Source organism: Gopherus flavomarginatus, chromosome 3, assembly GCF_025201925.1.
Source record: "Gopherus flavomarginatus isolate rGopFla2 chromosome 3, rGopFla2.mat.asm, whole genome shotgun sequence".
NCBI lineage: Eukaryota > Metazoa > Chordata > Testudines > Testudinidae > Gopherus > Gopherus flavomarginatus.
This window is the reverse complement of record NC_066619.1, coordinates 285,957,358-285,973,841: the sequence shown is the minus strand read 5'-3', so window position 1 is coordinate 285,973,841 and position 16,484 is coordinate 285,957,358. Positions and strand designations below refer to the sequence as shown.

The 16,484-nt window shown below is 53.3% G+C and overlaps 1 protein-coding gene across 2 annotated transcripts; it reads right to left on the bottom strand.

Moving 5' to 3' along the window:
* Positions 1–4,111: 4,111 nt before the first annotated feature.
* On the bottom strand, positions 4,112–7,714 carry AP5S1 (adaptor related protein complex 5 subunit sigma 1). Of its 2 annotated transcripts, none has more exons than XM_050943474.1 (3): positions 7,673–7,714; positions 6,561–6,873; positions 4,112–4,898 (listed from the first exon to the last, which is right to left on the bottom strand). In XM_050943474.1, the coding sequence occupies exons 2-3, from the start codon at positions 6,743–6,745 to the stop codon at positions 4,472–4,474; spliced, it is 612 nt and encodes a 203-aa protein (XP_050799431.1). In that variant the 5' UTR covers positions 6,746–6,873; positions 7,673–7,714; the 3' UTR covers positions 4,112–4,471. The 2 variants fall into 2 exon arrangements, with proteins under 2 accessions (XP_050799431.1, XP_050799432.1); XM_050943475.1 differs by having other exon boundaries at positions 6,561–6,756; positions 7,673–7,708.
* Positions 7,715–16,484: the final 8,770 nt, after the last annotated feature.

Sequence of the window (16,484 nt, the reverse complement as noted above, 5' to 3'; positions counted from 1 at the left end):
TTTCTGAATATTGGATAAATCTGGAAAGGAAAAGCCAATTTCTGCTTCCATGGCTCATCCTCCTATGTGCCTGGTACTGTATCTAGAGCTGCCCAGGTCCAGAGCCTCCTCTCCCTTCCTTTTTGTTTTAACTTCTGGTGGGATCCACATACCTCCCTTGCTAGGCTTCAGATAGAGAGGTGCACTGTTCAAATAGTCCACCCAATTCCTTCTTTGGGGGCTGCCAGGCGAGGTCACACCAGTATCCCTAATCCAGTCTTCTGAAGGGGATATCTGGGCGAAAGCCTTCTACTCCTTGGGCACACTTGTTCCTCATTCACAGTGCCACCACGCTCTAGCAGCCAGCTCTCCATCCACAGCAAGCTGCAGCTCTTGGGAATCTCCATATCAATTTCCCAGTTCCCTGGGCCTGTCCCCCTTGCTCCCACGTTCCTGGCAGGTCAGCTTTGTGCTCTCCAACCACTGACAGGATCCATCTCAGCGTGTCGCTCTTGGGCTGTGTTTACAGCGATCCTTTTAGGGACCTCTCCCCCCACTGGTGCAGCACCACTGAAGAGGGCAATGGGGAGATCACCAGGGCAAACCCGCCCGTCACTGTCACCTGCGTCGTCTCACCCTGCTCAGAGCACTTCCCCTGGCGGGCACCATGGAGCTATAGCACTGCTTGAGCAACAATGGCCAACTCCCCCCAGTGCTCCATGTAAGCCAAGGCCTGTGAGCCACGCTGAGCAGGAGCTGGTCACTTGACAGCGATGTTATTGAACCCTGCATGGGTCTGGTAAAACATTCCCTGCACTTACTGACCTGAGTAGTCCCGTTAACCTCGACAGAACTGTGCCAGTGAGTAAGAGCTGCAGGATTAAACCAGGCACAGGCCCAGATCTCTGGAGGCACAAGCCCTTCTATCAGCTTTACACCAGTTCTTTGAGAGGTTCAGTCATGGCTTTGAAATCCAGTCCCAAAGTGGGAGGGTCCGAGCTGTGTGCTCCTCATCTCCTCTGGCTAGGACCTGCTGTGCACCTGTCACAGGGCTAGGAAGAAATGATCCTCACAGACGCTGACCCATTGAGTACAATGGGCTGGAGAGGCCTGTCAGCCAGGGAGCTGTCGTTTTTATGAGACATGCTGCTTTACACCATTTTAAAGTGGCCCAAATCCTCCCACTGGAGCAAAGCTGCTGCACCAATTTACAGCAGGTGAAGAGCCGGTGCCTCTGCCTTCTCTGTCCTGACAACACATCTGTCTCCGGGGGGAGAGCGACGATGGGACAAGATGACGATGATCAATGCACGGCTCAGGCAGTGGCCCTATAAGGATCTCTGGGCTGTTGGATCACTGGGAGGCATTCACGGACAGAGGTCTGTTCTCATGGGACAGACTCCGGCTGGGTAGGGAGGGAAATAGATTCAGGGATGGAGGGTGGCATAACTGATTAAAAGAGCTTTAAAGATGGAATTCAGGGGAGATGGGAGATGCTCACGTAATCTCCAGCCCTGATTTTAACATTTAGTGGGAGAAAAATCAAGTAAGAGCAGAAACAGGAATGGAGAAAGGAACAGCAGACGGTAGGAGAATGAACCACAAGAGGAAAGATAGTGTCCATAGGTAGGCACATCTAATTGCAGCCTGACCTGAGCGTTGCAGCCTTGAGAAATGTATCATGACATTGTCCCTTTCAAAAATCATGGGGAAGCTTTTAATGGCCTTCTGACAATTGGGGCAGGTTCTGGGCAGGTTGGGCATAGCTGAGAGGCGCGTCAGCCTAATTAAAAATTTTTTTTTCTCGTCAAAGGTGTCTGAAATGGGCAATGCTTTGTTTATTTGGCGGTTTTTGGTACCTGTGCTGTCTACTTCACTTGCTGTTCTGTTTTACTTTCATATGGACACAATATCAAAAATATGAGTATTTTAAAGAACTCCGACCCCCTGCCTGTCATCTCAGAGCTTAGTTACTGCTGAAATGGAGAAGCAATTAACCATTGGAACAACTTCCTGAGGAATGTGGTGGATTCTCCATCTCTTGACATCTTTAAATCAAGATTGGATGGCTTTTTAGAATTCATGCTGTAACTCAACCACAAGCTATGGGCTTGATGCATGAGTAACTGAGTGACAGTCTCTGGCCGGTGTTATACAGGAGGACAGACTTGATTATCACAATGGTCCCTTCTAGCCCTGGAATCTATGTAACAGGCATTACTGATAGCAGGGCGACTCACCCAGGGCCAGGCTGCCTTGGGCAAGTGGTAACTGCCTAGAGCATTTCACATCTAGGTCAACAATTTAAATCCACTACAGCTGGTAATGGCTGAAGGTTGTTACCAGCTGGTTGCTGTTCAAAGCCATCCAATCTTGATTTAAAGATGTCAAGAGGAGAATCCACCACATTCCTCAGTAAGTTGTTCCAATGGTTAATTGCTTCTCCATATTCAGCAGTAACTAAGCTCTGAGATGACAGGCAGAGGGTCGGAGTTCTTTAAAATACTCACATATTTTTGCTATTGTGTTCATATTAAAGGAAAACAGAACAGCAAGTGAAGTAGACAGCACAGGTACCAAAAACTGCCCAATAAACAAGAATTGCCCATTTTGGACACTTCTGAAAGGGAAAAAAGTTATTCTAAATTGGGCTGACCCTCAACCCAGCTATGCAGAACCTGTCCAGAAGGCCATTAAAAGCATCCCCATGATTTCTGGAAGGGACAGTGTCATGACACATTTCTTAAGGCTGCAACACTCAGGCCAGGCAGCAACTAGATGGGGAAAAGAATCCTGAGCTGGATTTATACTCTCGGGATCTGATTCTGGTCTCTCATACACAGGAGTAACTCAAGCCAATAGAAAGAGACTGGTGTGAGAACAGAACCTGGCCCTTGCTTTTCAAAGGAACAGCTCAGTTCCAAAGCCAGCATGACTGTGTCTTGACAGCAAAGTGAGTCTTCTACAATATGTACTTGGAAATTCTTCTTCCTTGAGGATGTGCTCAGAGCTGCAGCAGACCTCACTCCTAGCCCTGCTTTACATTTGCCCCAAGACATTCCCCACTGCCCTCTTGTCATAAACAGATAGTTAAGGGTTAATGTCTCATTTACCTGTAAAGGGTTAACAAACAGGGAATAAACACATGACCACGGGACCAATCAGGAGACAAGATACTTTCAAATCTCGGTGGAGGGAAGCCTTTGTTTGTGTTTTTTGGGTTTTGCTTTATTCTCTCTGTGTCCTAGAAGGGACTGGATGTGCAACCAGGTTTCTTGCCAGTCTCCCTGCTACAGTCTCTTATATATTCAGAATAGTAAGTAATTTAGTAAGAAAGGTGGTTATAGTCTTTTGATTGTTTCTGTATTTGCAAATGTGTAGTTTGCTGGAAGTATTTTAAATTGTATCTTGCTGGGGGAGAGGCTTCTTTCTAGTTTCTATAAGCTGACAGACCCTGTAACTTTTTACCATCTAAGTTACAGAGATAGGGGGAAAAAAAGGTAAGTTTTTCTTTTTATTAAAAGTATTGCTTTAAAGACCTGTCTGATTTTTCCCCATAGTTGAGGCTCAAGGGAATTGAGTCTGTACTTAACAGGGAGGGAGGGGAGAAGGGGGAATCCCTTTGTTTTAGATTCGCAGAGCTTGAATCTGTTTTGCCCCTGGGTGAGGGAGAAAGGAAGGGGGGGGGGGAGAAGGGACATTCCTCCCTGTTTTAAGATTCAAGGAGTTTGAATCACGGTAATCTTCCAGGGTAACCCAGGGAGGGAAATCCTAGGAAAGGCAACGGTGAGGAAAGGGGTTTACTTTCCTTGTGTTAAGATCCAGGGGGCCTGGGTCTTGGGGGTCCCCAGGGAAGTTTTGGGGGGACCAGAGTGTATCAGGCACTGGAATTCCTGATTGGTGGCAGCTTATCAGATCTAAGCTGGTAATTAAGCTTAGGGGAATTCATGCTAGTACCCATATTTTGGATGCTAAGGTTCAGAATTGGGAATTATATTATGACACCTCTGAAGGAGGTGGCTATTGCTCCCGAGGGTGGGGCTCCACCTACCCGCCAAAGAGCCAAGAGGCCGGCTCCTCGCCCCAGCCCTCAACTCACACTGCGGAGGAAACAGGACACCCTTGAGCAGTGGATGACGCAGGCGGGTTTCTCCCAGCCAAGCCAAGTTTATTGAGAATAGGAACTGAGCAATCGTTTCAAGTGGGTGACAAGTGCACATCCCCCAACCGCACACACACATCTCCCCCATCCTCTAACGGCTGCCACCGCCCCCACCGTGGGACAGGAGATTTCGGTGGGAGGATGCAGCCAGAGGGACGTGCTACGTGGCCAGAACAAGGATAGTAAAAACTACCAGGGCCACAGCTATCAACCTTGATGTGTCTCCTTTAAACGACAGTGCACCCTCCGCCCCTCCCAGCGTTCACGCCGACTGACCAGGTGAGGGTTTGCCCAGCAGAGGAGCCGACAGCGCACTCCACTAAGAGCCTTCTACTTGGACAGACAGGCACCCAGCTCCTTTTCTAGTCCCTGGACAAACTGATCATTCAGGAAGAGCAACTGCCCGTGGGGTAGGAACTTGCTCAGGATGATCTCGGTCTTGTCTGCCTTGAGGACCACGTCGCTGCCCTGGTTCAGCAGCTTCAGATGCTCCAGGAGATACTTTACCACCAGCCGCAGGGTGTTCTCGGCCAGCATCAGGTTCTCCTGGGGGTTGCACACCAGAGCGAAGCCCAGAGACAGGACCCCCAGCCAGAGCACCGTTTTGTTCTCACAGAAAGGATCCCCGGGAGGGAGGCGGAACACCCCAGACGGGGCATCCTGGAGGGAAATGGGCTCGTCGGGCAGCTGGACAGGGAAGTCAGAGGCAGGGCGCCCTGATACCTGGTGCAGCAATTTACATGTTGAATCCACCTGCCTGGGAAAGGCCAGAAAAAGAGAGAGATACAGTTATTTTATAAGAGGATGGGGTCAAGAAAAGGAAACGGGGCCTGAACATCCCTGGAAGGTCTGCCTGATAGCAAGATGACACAGGCTGCAGATTCATCCCCCAAGGGGAACATGTGGGAGCCTCATCGCTTGGGAAGTTTAAAACCAGACAAAACAAAGCCCTGCAGAACAAGCCTGCTCTGGGCCGTGGGTGGGCTGGAAGGGATGTACCAAGTCTTTCCCTCTGGGATCAAGCATAAAGAACAGCTAGGTATTTTACTTTATAAAGAGCTCCCTGGAACGTTCACATTCGCTCCTCTCCCCAGTGGGGGATAAGGGACCCAAAACGTGCCCTGCTCTAGAGTCTATGGATACATCTACCCTACCAAAAAAAGACCCATGGCAGCAAGTCTCAGAAGCCGGGTCAGCTGACTCAGGCTCACAGGGCTCACGCCAAGAGGCTAAAAATAGTAGTTCAGACATTCAGGCTCGGGCTGGAGGCAGGGCGCTAAGACTGGGTCAGACCAAAGGTCCATCTAGCCCAGTATCCTGTCTGCCGACAGTGGACAGTGCCTGGTGCCCCAGAGGGAATGAACAGAACAGAGAATCATCAAGTGATCCATCCCCTGTCGCCCATTCCCAACTTCTGGCAAGAGAGGCTAGGGACACACAGAGCAAGGGGTTGCATCCCTGATAATCTTGGCTAATAGCCATTGGTGGACTCATCCTCCGTGAACTTCTGAACCGAGTTATACTTTTGGCCTTCACATCATCCCCTGGCACAAGTTCCACAGGTTAACTGTGTGTTATGTGGAGAAATACTTCCTTTGGTTTTGTTTTCAATCTACTTACTAGTAATTTCATTGAATGACCCCTGATTCTTGTGTTATGAGGAGTAAATAACACTTCCTTACTCACTTTCCCCACACCAGTCGTGATTTTATAGACCTCAGTCATATCCCCTCTTAGTCTCCTCTTTCTAAGCTGAACGGTCCCAGTCTTTTTCATTTCTCCTCATACAGAAGCCATTCCATACCCCTAGTCATTTTTGTTGTATTAGAAATGGAAAAGATACAGGAAAGGACATCTACTTTGAGATGGGACGACGAGAACTGCACAGAGTATTCAAGGTGTGGGCGTACCATGGATTTATAGAGAAGCAATATGATATTTTTTGTCTTATTCTGTAGCCCTTTCCGAATGGTTCCTAACTTTCCTCTCCGCTCGCCTGAAGGTCTCCACTGCTATTTCCAGCCGGTAGCATGAGCCCAATTCAGTTGTCCTGGGCTCGGAGTCTTGCTGCCACAGGTCCTTTTCTCTGCAGTGTAGACATACTCTTAGATTCTATAAGAAGCAACAAAGAGTCCTGTGGCACCTTATAGACTAACAGACGTTTTGGAGCATGAGTTTTCATGGGTGAATACCCACTTCGTCAGATGCATGACGTCGGATGTAATTTCACCCATGAAAGCTCATGCTCCAATACACCTGTTAGTCTATAAGGTGCCACAGGACTCTTTGCTGCTTTTACAGATCCAGGCTAACACAGCTACCCCTCTGATCCTTAGATTCTAGAACACTAGAACTCCACCTCACCCCCTGTGCTGGGCCCTGCAGTGCAGTCCCATTCAGATGGGGGTGAATCCTTTACCTCGCCACAGCCAAAATCTGCTCCTTCCTGCCCAGTCTCTCCTTCTCGAGATCATACGGCCCGGGCTCCTCTGGTGACTGGTCCAGTCTCTCAGAGCCAAAGACCCTGGAATACAGCACGCGGCAGAGCCCAGCCTCTTCCCCGGGCCGAGGGTGCAGCGTATGGATGAGGAATGCGTGAACCATGATGCTGCATCCTAAGGAAGGACACGCAAGCAGTGAGTGATCATCACAGGATATCAGAGCGTGTGGCTCAGGGGGGCCAGGGCCTGTCTATAGCCAGCTGGAAGGGGCATTCCTCTCTTCCCAAAGCTCTGGAATAAGAGAAAAAGGGGGGAAATAAGAGGCACCATCAACACCAAGCACTACTCTACCTGCTTCCCAAAGAGGCTGAGCCAGACTCACCTCTCACTCCCCACACCCCTCAGAGCAGAGCACTTGGGGGTGGGGCTCCTTTCCCCAGCCCCGGGAGGGGCAGTTGAGGCTGGGAAGGAAGATGTGAGCGGATGTGACACAACAGCCCGCTGCGGCCAGGCGTGACAGGCTCACGTGGTAGGGGGGTGGCATGGAGTCACCAGAGACGCACATCGTGGCGACCCGACTCCCTGCACGGTGGGGTGGGAGCAAGACAAGGCACAGCGGGGACACGTGGCAGGGCCAGGGCACCGGGCCTGTGCTGTGTTAGTGCGGTGGGACGGGCGCGATGTAAGAGAAGTCCCAGGGGCTGAGGGAGGCCCGGGGGCAGGAATGATGGAGCGGCTGAAGGAGGAGGCAGGGTGTCAGAGGGCCCAGGCGCGTACAAAGATTCACGGAGGGTGCAGGGAGGCCCACGGGGGGCAGCGGCGCAGCTATAAGGGGAAATCTGGGTCGGAGCCCGACGCCACAACCTGTTCCCAGCCCGGTGCCCCCAGACACAGGGCTTCCCCCACCGAGCTGGCAGGCGCCTGCGGGGCTCAGACCATGGCCGGGCAGAGGAGCCGGGGCGCGGCAGCACCGCACCCGCGCTCGGTGGGCGGGGGGGGTGCAGGGGGTGGCGCTCAGATGAGGGGGGGTGGCCAGAGGCCCATGGGGGGGCGGCGGGAGGCACCGGGACTCGGGGGGGGCGGGACTCACCGGGGCACGGCAGCGGCCGCCGCACGGATCGGACCCAGGAGCACGCGACGACGTCAGGCTCGGCCCGCCCCGGTGCATGCTGGGAAATGTAGTCCGGTGGCCGCGCGCGCGGGGCCGGCAGCTCGCGGGAGCCCCCCGCCCGCTCTCCTCGCCCCCGGCGCCGCGAGCCCGCGCACGGCGCATTCCCCACAGGGGCAGGGCCTGGAGCCGCTGAGCTGGGCGGGGCGGGGCCTGGGGAAAGTAGATGGGAGAGCCCTCCAGGGATTGGCTACCTCCGGCAAAGGGGCGGGGAAGAGCTCTGCGGGGATTGGCCATCTCTGGGAAGGGCGGGTAAGAGCCCTGCGGTGATTGGCTGTCGCTTGGAAGGCGGGACATACGCCTGCGTTAATTGGCTGTCTAGGAGGGGCGGGGCCAGCTCACAGCACAGGCGTGGGTGGATGCCGTGGGGGCGGGACCTGTCCAGGGGCAGTGCGGGGCTGGTGGAGCCGAAGTGGCCGGTTCGGGCGGGGGGAGTCGGCTCCCCGGCTGGTGGTGTGGCTGCAGGTGCTCCGGCCAATCCGGAGTGAAACCGAATTAAGCCCCTACCCCGGGAAGCGCGCGGGTTCTGGCCGCAGAGCCGCGCCTGCGCTGTTGCGTTCCACGGGGGGTCTGTGTCCCGGGTGTGCCAGTGGATGTACACGCAGGGCCGTGGAAGCAGAGCGGAGTACCCGCTGTCCTGCTTGTTTCCGGATACCTCTGATTTGGTGTCAGGCACGTGCTGTGGGGCCGGAACTAGGTGTAAATTACAGCAACTGGCCACTGAATTCAGCCCCAGGTTTCCAGTTTCCCTACTGACCACAGTATGGCTGTGAACATCCCCAGGCCAGGTGGCCTTAGCTCAGGGGTGGGCAAACTATGGCCCCTTCCTGCACCGCACACCCCTCCTCCGCTCTCCCGCCCCTTGTCCTGAGCCGCTTCCTGCACACTGCACCCCAACCCCCTGCTCCAGCTCTACATCCATGGCCCTGGATGCAATTTCCCCACCCAAATGTGGCTCTTGGGCCAAAAAGTTTGCCCACCGCTGCCTTAGCTGAACCCAGGCGTGCTTCCTGCCTGAGAGCTCTTCTATTCAGCCTGCAGAAGGAGCTCCAATGTGAGGCTTGAATGTAAAGATCTTGCTGCTGAGTGATGATGCGGGAAATGTAAGACAACTGGGAGAAGTGGCCAGAAAGCCCTCGTGTCTGTCGGAAGCTCCCAGCCTTTGAGGAGATGGGGCTTTCTGACCAGATTCCTAAAGTCTCCTGCTTTCTGCTGTGTTGGAGAAACCAGGCCTTTCTCTCTGTATTTCAGTCTGGGTTGTTTTGCAAGGTTTCATCCAAGGATTTCCAAACACTTCATAGTCATCAAGGAATTAAGCCTCCTGTTCCCCTCAGAGGCTTTTTATCCTCATGTTGCAGATAGGAAAAGTGAGGCACACAGGGAGAGCCTTGCCAAAGATTTCACAGTGCCAGGGATAAAACCAGGGGTTCCTGACTCCCAGCCCTCTGCGTTAACCACTAGACAGCGTGTGTCCACAGAAACCCTGCTCAGTGATCCTGGCTACATCTCTGCTCTCCTCCCGCCAGCCCTGGGAACTACATAACAAGCTGGTACTGACCCAAGCTAACAGAGTTCCTCCTTTAGCTCTTGGGTACGTTCTGTGCAGTGCAAAGAACACGTGTCCTGTCTGGACCTTAATGAGGGTCAATAAAACCAGGCAATACCCAATATACTAATTAATTATTTTGCTCCCAGAGGAGACAGGGTGATGTAACAGGGTTGCCTGTGATAGCAGGTAAGGGAACTTGAAGACTCAGGATGTCCCTTCCAGTCCTATATCCCCACGAGAGGAGAAAGACCAGGAGGAAGTGCAAATTACCAAAACATCCCCTGTTTGTAAGAATTTGGCACAGCTCTGTGGCTCAGTGTGAGAGTTTGGGTCAGTTTTTTCCTTATTGAATGCAGTTTGCTTCTCCTGCAGAAACACACCAAGAGCAGTGCTTTTCCTGGTGTAACCCTGATATTAGGGTGCTTGCACCAGAGAGTCGTTTAACCCAGCCCCGTGCCATAGGAGCAGGACTGTTTCCCCCAGCTGCCCCCACATCAGTAGCCTGGTCATATCCCTGAAATGCCCTACATCTGGGTGTGACCAGAAATAGACACCAAACACAACACAGCAGAGTGGGCTTGAAGAAAGCACCAATGCAAACACAGCAGTATTTGAATTTTGAGACTCTCCCTAGCCAGTGCTACTGGGTGGCCCATTCCAGCCCAGCAGCCAAGCCCCACCCTTCCACAGGGATGGGGTTTTAACTCCTTTGTTCCTCAGCTAGTGCTGCTTTTGGGTGAGGGTGTTGGGCTGCAGAGCCTGTCGCCTCTGGAACGCAGCCTGGGTTGGCAGCAGCTGATCCCCTCTTGACTGGTTGGTGGCCTGCCTGACACGAGTTGTGTGGGTCTCAGCCTAGTCCCTTAGCTGGCGGATGTTTGCATCTAAACCCCTCTCCCCGCCCCCGCTCCAGCAGCATAGCAAGGGCAACTCTATTGGCAGCCTCAGTAGAGGGCAAGGCCAGAATGGGTCCTGGAAACTGAGCCTGGCTGTCCTCCAGCTTAAGGCTGGGTCACAGTGCTCTTGGTTTGCCCTGCCGCTGCCTGTTGTGTGGGAAATCTGAGGACGTCAGTTTCCAGGGCTGCTAGCTGGCACTTTTCACCAGCACTAAATACATTCACTTTAAAATTCCCTAGTGAACTAGGCTTGCGTTGGGAATTAGTGGAGATGGATCAAAACCATCGTAGGGGCTGGCTACGCTCTGAGGACTTGACCGGCACAGCTACGACGCCCTCGCTACACCGGCATAACCCCGAAGTGTAGGCGCAGCTGGTTTCCCGATGGAGAGCGACACTGCTGCGCCAGGAGAGGTAGCTGGCGTCATGGAAGCATTCTTCTGTTGACCTAGCTGCGTCTCCACTTGGGGGCTGACCTAGCTGCACCGCCACTTGGGGGCTGACCTAGCTGTGTCTCCACTTGGGGGTTGTCCACACTGCCATGTTCTCCGAAGGTAATGAAGCTGCCCCTCTCGGCCACTTGTCTGCTCTTGAAAGCTAATTCAGGTGAAGGCAGGGTGTGAATGTAAAGCAGAATCGCTATTCCAGAGTAACTCTGTGTAGACAAGCCCTAAGAGCCTGGCTGTACTGGGGTCTTTGGCACCAGCACAGCTGCATCAGTGCAACCCTCCAGTGCATTCGGATTGCAGAGCAGCAGGTAACTGCATCCACATCATTGCACCTCTACACCTTTCCTAGTCTACCTAAAGCCTTAATTCTTCCTTGCTCCGGACTCCCCTTTGTATCCTGCCTTCTCATGGCTAGCCTGTAAGCGCTCCTGGGCACAGATCTCCTCAGTTTTGTGGCTTGCACAACACTTTGCACAATACTAATAGTGATAACAGCAACTCCACAGTGTAAAGCAATAGTAAATGTAGCCTGCCTTGTCAGCCTTAATGATTCCCATCTTGAATGCCCAAAGGCAAGTTATGTGCAATCAATACCATGGTGGATAAATCATCTGTCACACTCAGGCCTCAAGGGGGAGAGGGTTAATCAGACACACAGCATAAAACCTGCAGAAGTGAGACTTTGGGGTGACATGGGAGGGTAGAACCCCAGCAGTCTGGCCCCTCCATGGTCACTTCCTTCCCCAAGAGTGATTTGTGTGTGTGTGTGTGTATTATTCTAAACTGTGTAGTGTTGCTGTGGGCTATTAAACAGCGGTTGCATTTCACCCCAAAGAAGGCTGCATTTCAGTAATGATTGATCTGATTAGGGTACTTTAATAGGCACGCGCTGTTTCTGCTTCTGTACTGAGTGTTCATGAGATTTTACAAACGGTAAAGCATGGGATACAACTAGCTGACAGTTGTGACAGAAATATAAAATAATTGAGCCTAATACTATAGTTCTTACTCTTCGAAACACTGGGGAAGATCCAGCAGATCTGAAGGAAGCTTATGTTGTGCCAGTATTTAAAGATTAAACAGGATGTCCTGGGTAATTATAGGCCTGTTAGTCTGATATCGATCCTGGGGAAGATAATGGAGCGGCCGCTGTGGGACTCGATTAATAAAGCACTTCATTAGAAGGTGTTATAACAAGCCATAGTAATGGACACTTTGACAATCGATCCACCATTCACTGAAACATCTATTCACCCGTTATTAGCCCTCTGGACAAGGCGAGATCAATAAAAAGCAACGTGAACATTTTTGAAAAATCTGGGTGTTTTTATACACCACCAAGGGTAAAAAGAAGGGCACAGCCCCACTGTTGCCCTCCATTTAGCCATTGTCTTTAAGGTGAGCGTTACAAAGCATAGCAGCATCTCACCTACATTCACCGGCATATTCCAGCTGCTTTGGGCCATTCCAGGAAAACAGCTGGAGCAGCCCAGTGAATCTAGCCCAAATTCGTCCCGCCCAGCGTCCCATCGCCCTCCATACATTCTAGCCCTAGAGCTTGGGTTTTAAAAAGCAATCCACGCCCTGAGAAAAGCCTGTGCCCTTTTGTCATTCTTTGCCTTTGCATCCGCTCCGGCAGGGGACGCGGAGCTGGACAGTGCAAACACGTGCAGGAGAACTCAAGGTGGGTGGGGGATGGGCTTGTCGTGGAATGTGATTCGTAATTTTAAACGGCACACAGCGCCGGCTGCCCAGAGGAAACCCGGAGGGGGCGCGGCTGTGAGCAAAGGGGGCAGAGCAGTCACGGGGCCCGGCCACGTGAAATCGACATTCCCATCTCTGGGCCAAGTGGGATAATAGAATTCAGCAACACGGTGACTCACGCTCAGAAATAGTTGGCAGCCAGTCGGTTCCACGACTCCTGCAGTGCCATGGGAGAGACAGAGCACGCGGCCTCCTGCCTTGGCAGCGTTCACACGGAGAGGGGCCGCGCACATGGGAGGCCCCAGTGACCAAGCTGGTCGGCCCCACTCTGTCGGTGCCCGTAGGGGAATGGCTGCTGCTTTTTGAATGTCAACAGCTGCCTCTGTGACATCCCCAAAAGAAATGCCCTCGGCTGAGACCTTCATGGAGGTGGGAGCAGGTTATCCCCTATCTGCCGACGGCAGGGTTCTTGCTCCTTTCTCTGCAGAATCTGGTGCAGGTCCCTGTCAGAGACAGGATACGAGATTGGACAGACTGCGGGTCTGGTCCAGTCCGGCACTGCCTATGTTGCTAGGTGAGCACAGTCACTTTCACAATGACCCTGCCACAATCTGTGGTAATACCGCCCCCTCCCCTCCCAGGGGTACGAGACAGACTCAAGGGCTGGGGGTCTCTAAGTAGCTGGATGGATGCGCTGGGTGAAGGGTTGCGCCTGAGAAGCGGCAAAGGTGGTTACGGTCTGCTGAATGCAGTCAGGGCCCAAGCCTGCAAGCCCGTACGGGTGAGTCAATGAGGTCACCTCTGAACTGAAGGGCTGCTACCTTAGCCTCTCCCTGGGCAACGCCTGGAGACCTGGCTCCCCTCTCGGACCCACAAAGCCAGTGCTTTACCCATAGGAGGAAGAAGTGCAGGATCAGACCCAGCAAGCACTAGGCTCACCAGAAAATCCTAAGGTGGGTGGGTGGATAAAGCAAGATACATTCCTATCCCTGCATAAAGTCAAACGCCCACCCACCTGCCATCTCACTTCCATTGAAATCAATGGCCAAATGCCCACTGAGGCAGGCCTGGCTGATCAGTACCACGGATGGGCCAGGCCAGAGACCCCATTTCCTGAGTCTCATCTCAAAGCACTGCCTGGTAGTTAAAACATCAGCTCCCTTGTTCCCTGGGGCAGGTATGTTCCCTGGGACATAGACCCACCCATGGAATGTGTGAGAAGAGGGAGGGTGTGTGTACACAACTATCACACCTCAACAACTATCACACCTGGCAGCACTTCACAAACATCAAAGAGGGAGTCAACCTGGCCCAGCAGGGCTAACGGGGGCAGACCCCAGACTTCCTCCAGAGCCAGGCTGGACCTTCTGGGCCAACAGGAACACACGTTGGCTCCCTTCCCCAAAGCCAGGCTGGCCATGCAGGGGGACCATGAGCAAACAGTGGGGCTCATTCCTTTCAGGCTATAGGTGAGTCAATTATGTTAAGAGCAGAATATGTGAGGTAGAAAATAATTTTATCCATATTTTATGGATGGGAAACTGAGGCACAGAGAGTGAGTGACTTGCCCAGGGTCACACACAGGGAGGCTGTCACCGAGCAGGAAACTGACGGCAGATCTCCTGCGTCCCAGGCCTGTGTGTAATCACAGCCAGTCTTCCTTTAGCGGAAGGGTGACGTGGGATGGCAGGAAGCCAAGGGTGGAGGGAGGACTCAAAAGGGCGGTTAGGAAGCACTGGCATGGCAAGCAGGGGCCCGGGGCTGTTAGGCCAGGCCAGGGAACACGCTCTGGACAATTAGAAACCCATCTCAGCTGGCACTAAGAACCGTGCCAGCTCTGGGACTGACGGTGTTGGCCAGTTAAAGACAAACTTGCTGAAATCCAGTTTTGGCTCACGGCTGCCGCGTGCAGATTCCACATCACGCTGCAACCTGCCACAAGGAGGCCCAGAGTCCGGGCTCGGTGGGCGGCGCCGGAGAAATCGCAGTGGGGCAGGTTTGCATGATCCCTGCAGCATGGTCCAACGCGGTGCCCTGAGTTCTGTTCCTGGCTCTGCTGGGTGCCCTCGGGTAGGTCACGCCCCCTTGCTCCTTTATAAAGGGGGCTAGTGACATTCCCCACCCTGGAGAAGGACTTGCAGATCTGCGATGGAGCACTAAGCTGTGTTATCTGGAACCCCCTCCCCCCCGTGACACTCTCATTGGCCCTATTACAGCCTATGCCGGTGAAAGGCGCCTGTTAGCGTAACAGCCACGCATCCTCTGGATGTGAGGCCATCTGCCTGCTGCCTCTCCGTCCCAGTGGAAAATCCCTCCAGTGCTCAGCCCAGGACAGAGCCCCCAGGGAACGACGCCCTCCCGAGAGCTCCACCGCCCAGAACCCTGGGAGGAAGGAGGCCAGGCCACACCAGTGGCAGAGGCATAGAGAGGCCACCCATCTAAATGGCATTGTCCTGAGCCAATCACAGAAAGGCACCCATGGGCCAGCACTGCACGAACTGCTGAGCAGCTGCAGCGGGGCAGCTCTCAAGCCCCCTTTGAGAACGGGGTTAAGGCGGGGCAGCCACTGAACTGTTTGTTTTAATGGGGTTTGCCACTGCCTGCCTCAGTTTCCCCATCTCAGAGCTACGGGGGGAAGGGGGCGCTCGGTGATGGTTTGCAAAAGCGATCCAAGATGCCCCGGAGAGTGCTGTAAATGGGCCAAGGGTTCCAATCTTTCCCATTATAGGTGAGAACATTTACTCAAACCTAGTGCTGCAATGCAACCACCTCTGGGGTGAAGCACTGCTGTCCCGCTAGCAGCCACGCAGCCGCATTGAGAATTGGTGAACAGGAAACCCAGCATGTTTTCCCAGCCCCGTTTCTGAGCCTCAAGCCTTGCTGAGCCCCGGCAGGAAATGCCACACACCAGAAGCACTGACCCACAAGAGGCTCTGCCAGGTTTATTTTAAACTTGGCTGCCACGTGAGCAGCCTGCCAAGTGCTTGCCAGGCCAGCCCTCCCGTGCACATGCTGGGGTGCTCAAGTGGGTGGCAGGGTGGAACTTTCCCAGACATTAGCCCGTCGCTTCCAAAATGGGCCCGGGGGAGTGGAGAGTTTCGTTTTTCTCTCCACTTTGAGGAAGCCAAAACCGTACGCGTGACGGGTGGGGCTGGTTCATGGAGCCACGTGAAATCTTGGCACGTTTGGCTAAGGACAAAAGCCGAGATGCAACGGGGTCAGGGAATTTACAAGGAGTTGGCTTGCTGCTGTGATTTAAAACTTAAAAAAAAAAAATTACTCACAAGCTGGGATTTAACGTCACTGTCTCTGCACTAAAGCTAGGCAGGAATCCCCATGTCCCCCCTTATAACCTTTAAGCATTACAGACCAGGAATCCAAGTGACTCGGCGTTTGTATGGAGACAGGGAGAGTCACTACGTTGGGGTGGGTGCGAATCAGGCCTTAACCCTGCCGTTTGAGATCACACCCGTGCCTTTAGTTCGGTCTGCACTGGAAGCCAAGGCCCTTACAGCAGCAAGTTTCAGATTTCCCGCATCCCCCATGACCCCCCAGCACAAAGTCCAGGCACTATCTCAACACCTTGTGTTGGCCCTGGGGCTACAGTGCAGCTGCACCCAGCTGTACGAATGTCATTCCACCGTTACCTGGTGGAGACCTTCCTGACTCTGGGGCCCGCTGATCTCAGACGGGTTTGCACCTGCCACCTGGGCCATTGCATATACAAAAGGGAGTGGAGTTACCACCACAGCTTGCAATCTGTGCAGGTGCACCTAGCCGGATCCTGTGCAAATTCCCCTTAAAGTAATGGCCCAGGGCCCCACTATCCTTGCCCAGAATTCCCTTCCTTGAGGGCCCCGCCCATCCCAGAAATGGGGGGTGGGGGGAGTCCTGTGTGGAGCTTGGAAAGTATGTTGGAACCTTTTATGGTCTCTGCCTGCCTCCCAGCAGACTTGCAGGATTGCAAGGAATTCACAGGCTTGACACTGCAGAAGCTGTTACACCTCCCTAGACCATAAAGCGCCCTGGAGCACTGCAGAAATAAAGGACAGCCTGAAGGTTCATGCAATTGTTTGCACTGGGTGTGTGAAAGTGGATGTGAAGTGCTACCAGTTCCGAACAGCAGGGCCTTACCCCAA

Excerpts from the sequence above, each read along its gene's own strand:
- AP5S1 (XM_050943474.1), bottom strand. The coding sequence starts at position 6,745 with ATGGTTCACGCATTCCTCATCCATACGCTGCACCCTCGGCCCGGGGAA. Across the intron at positions 4,899-6,560 it reads CAGATTTTGGCTGTGGCGAG|GCAGGTGGATTCAACATGTA; the intron begins GTAAAGGATTCA and ends GGCCTTTCCCAG.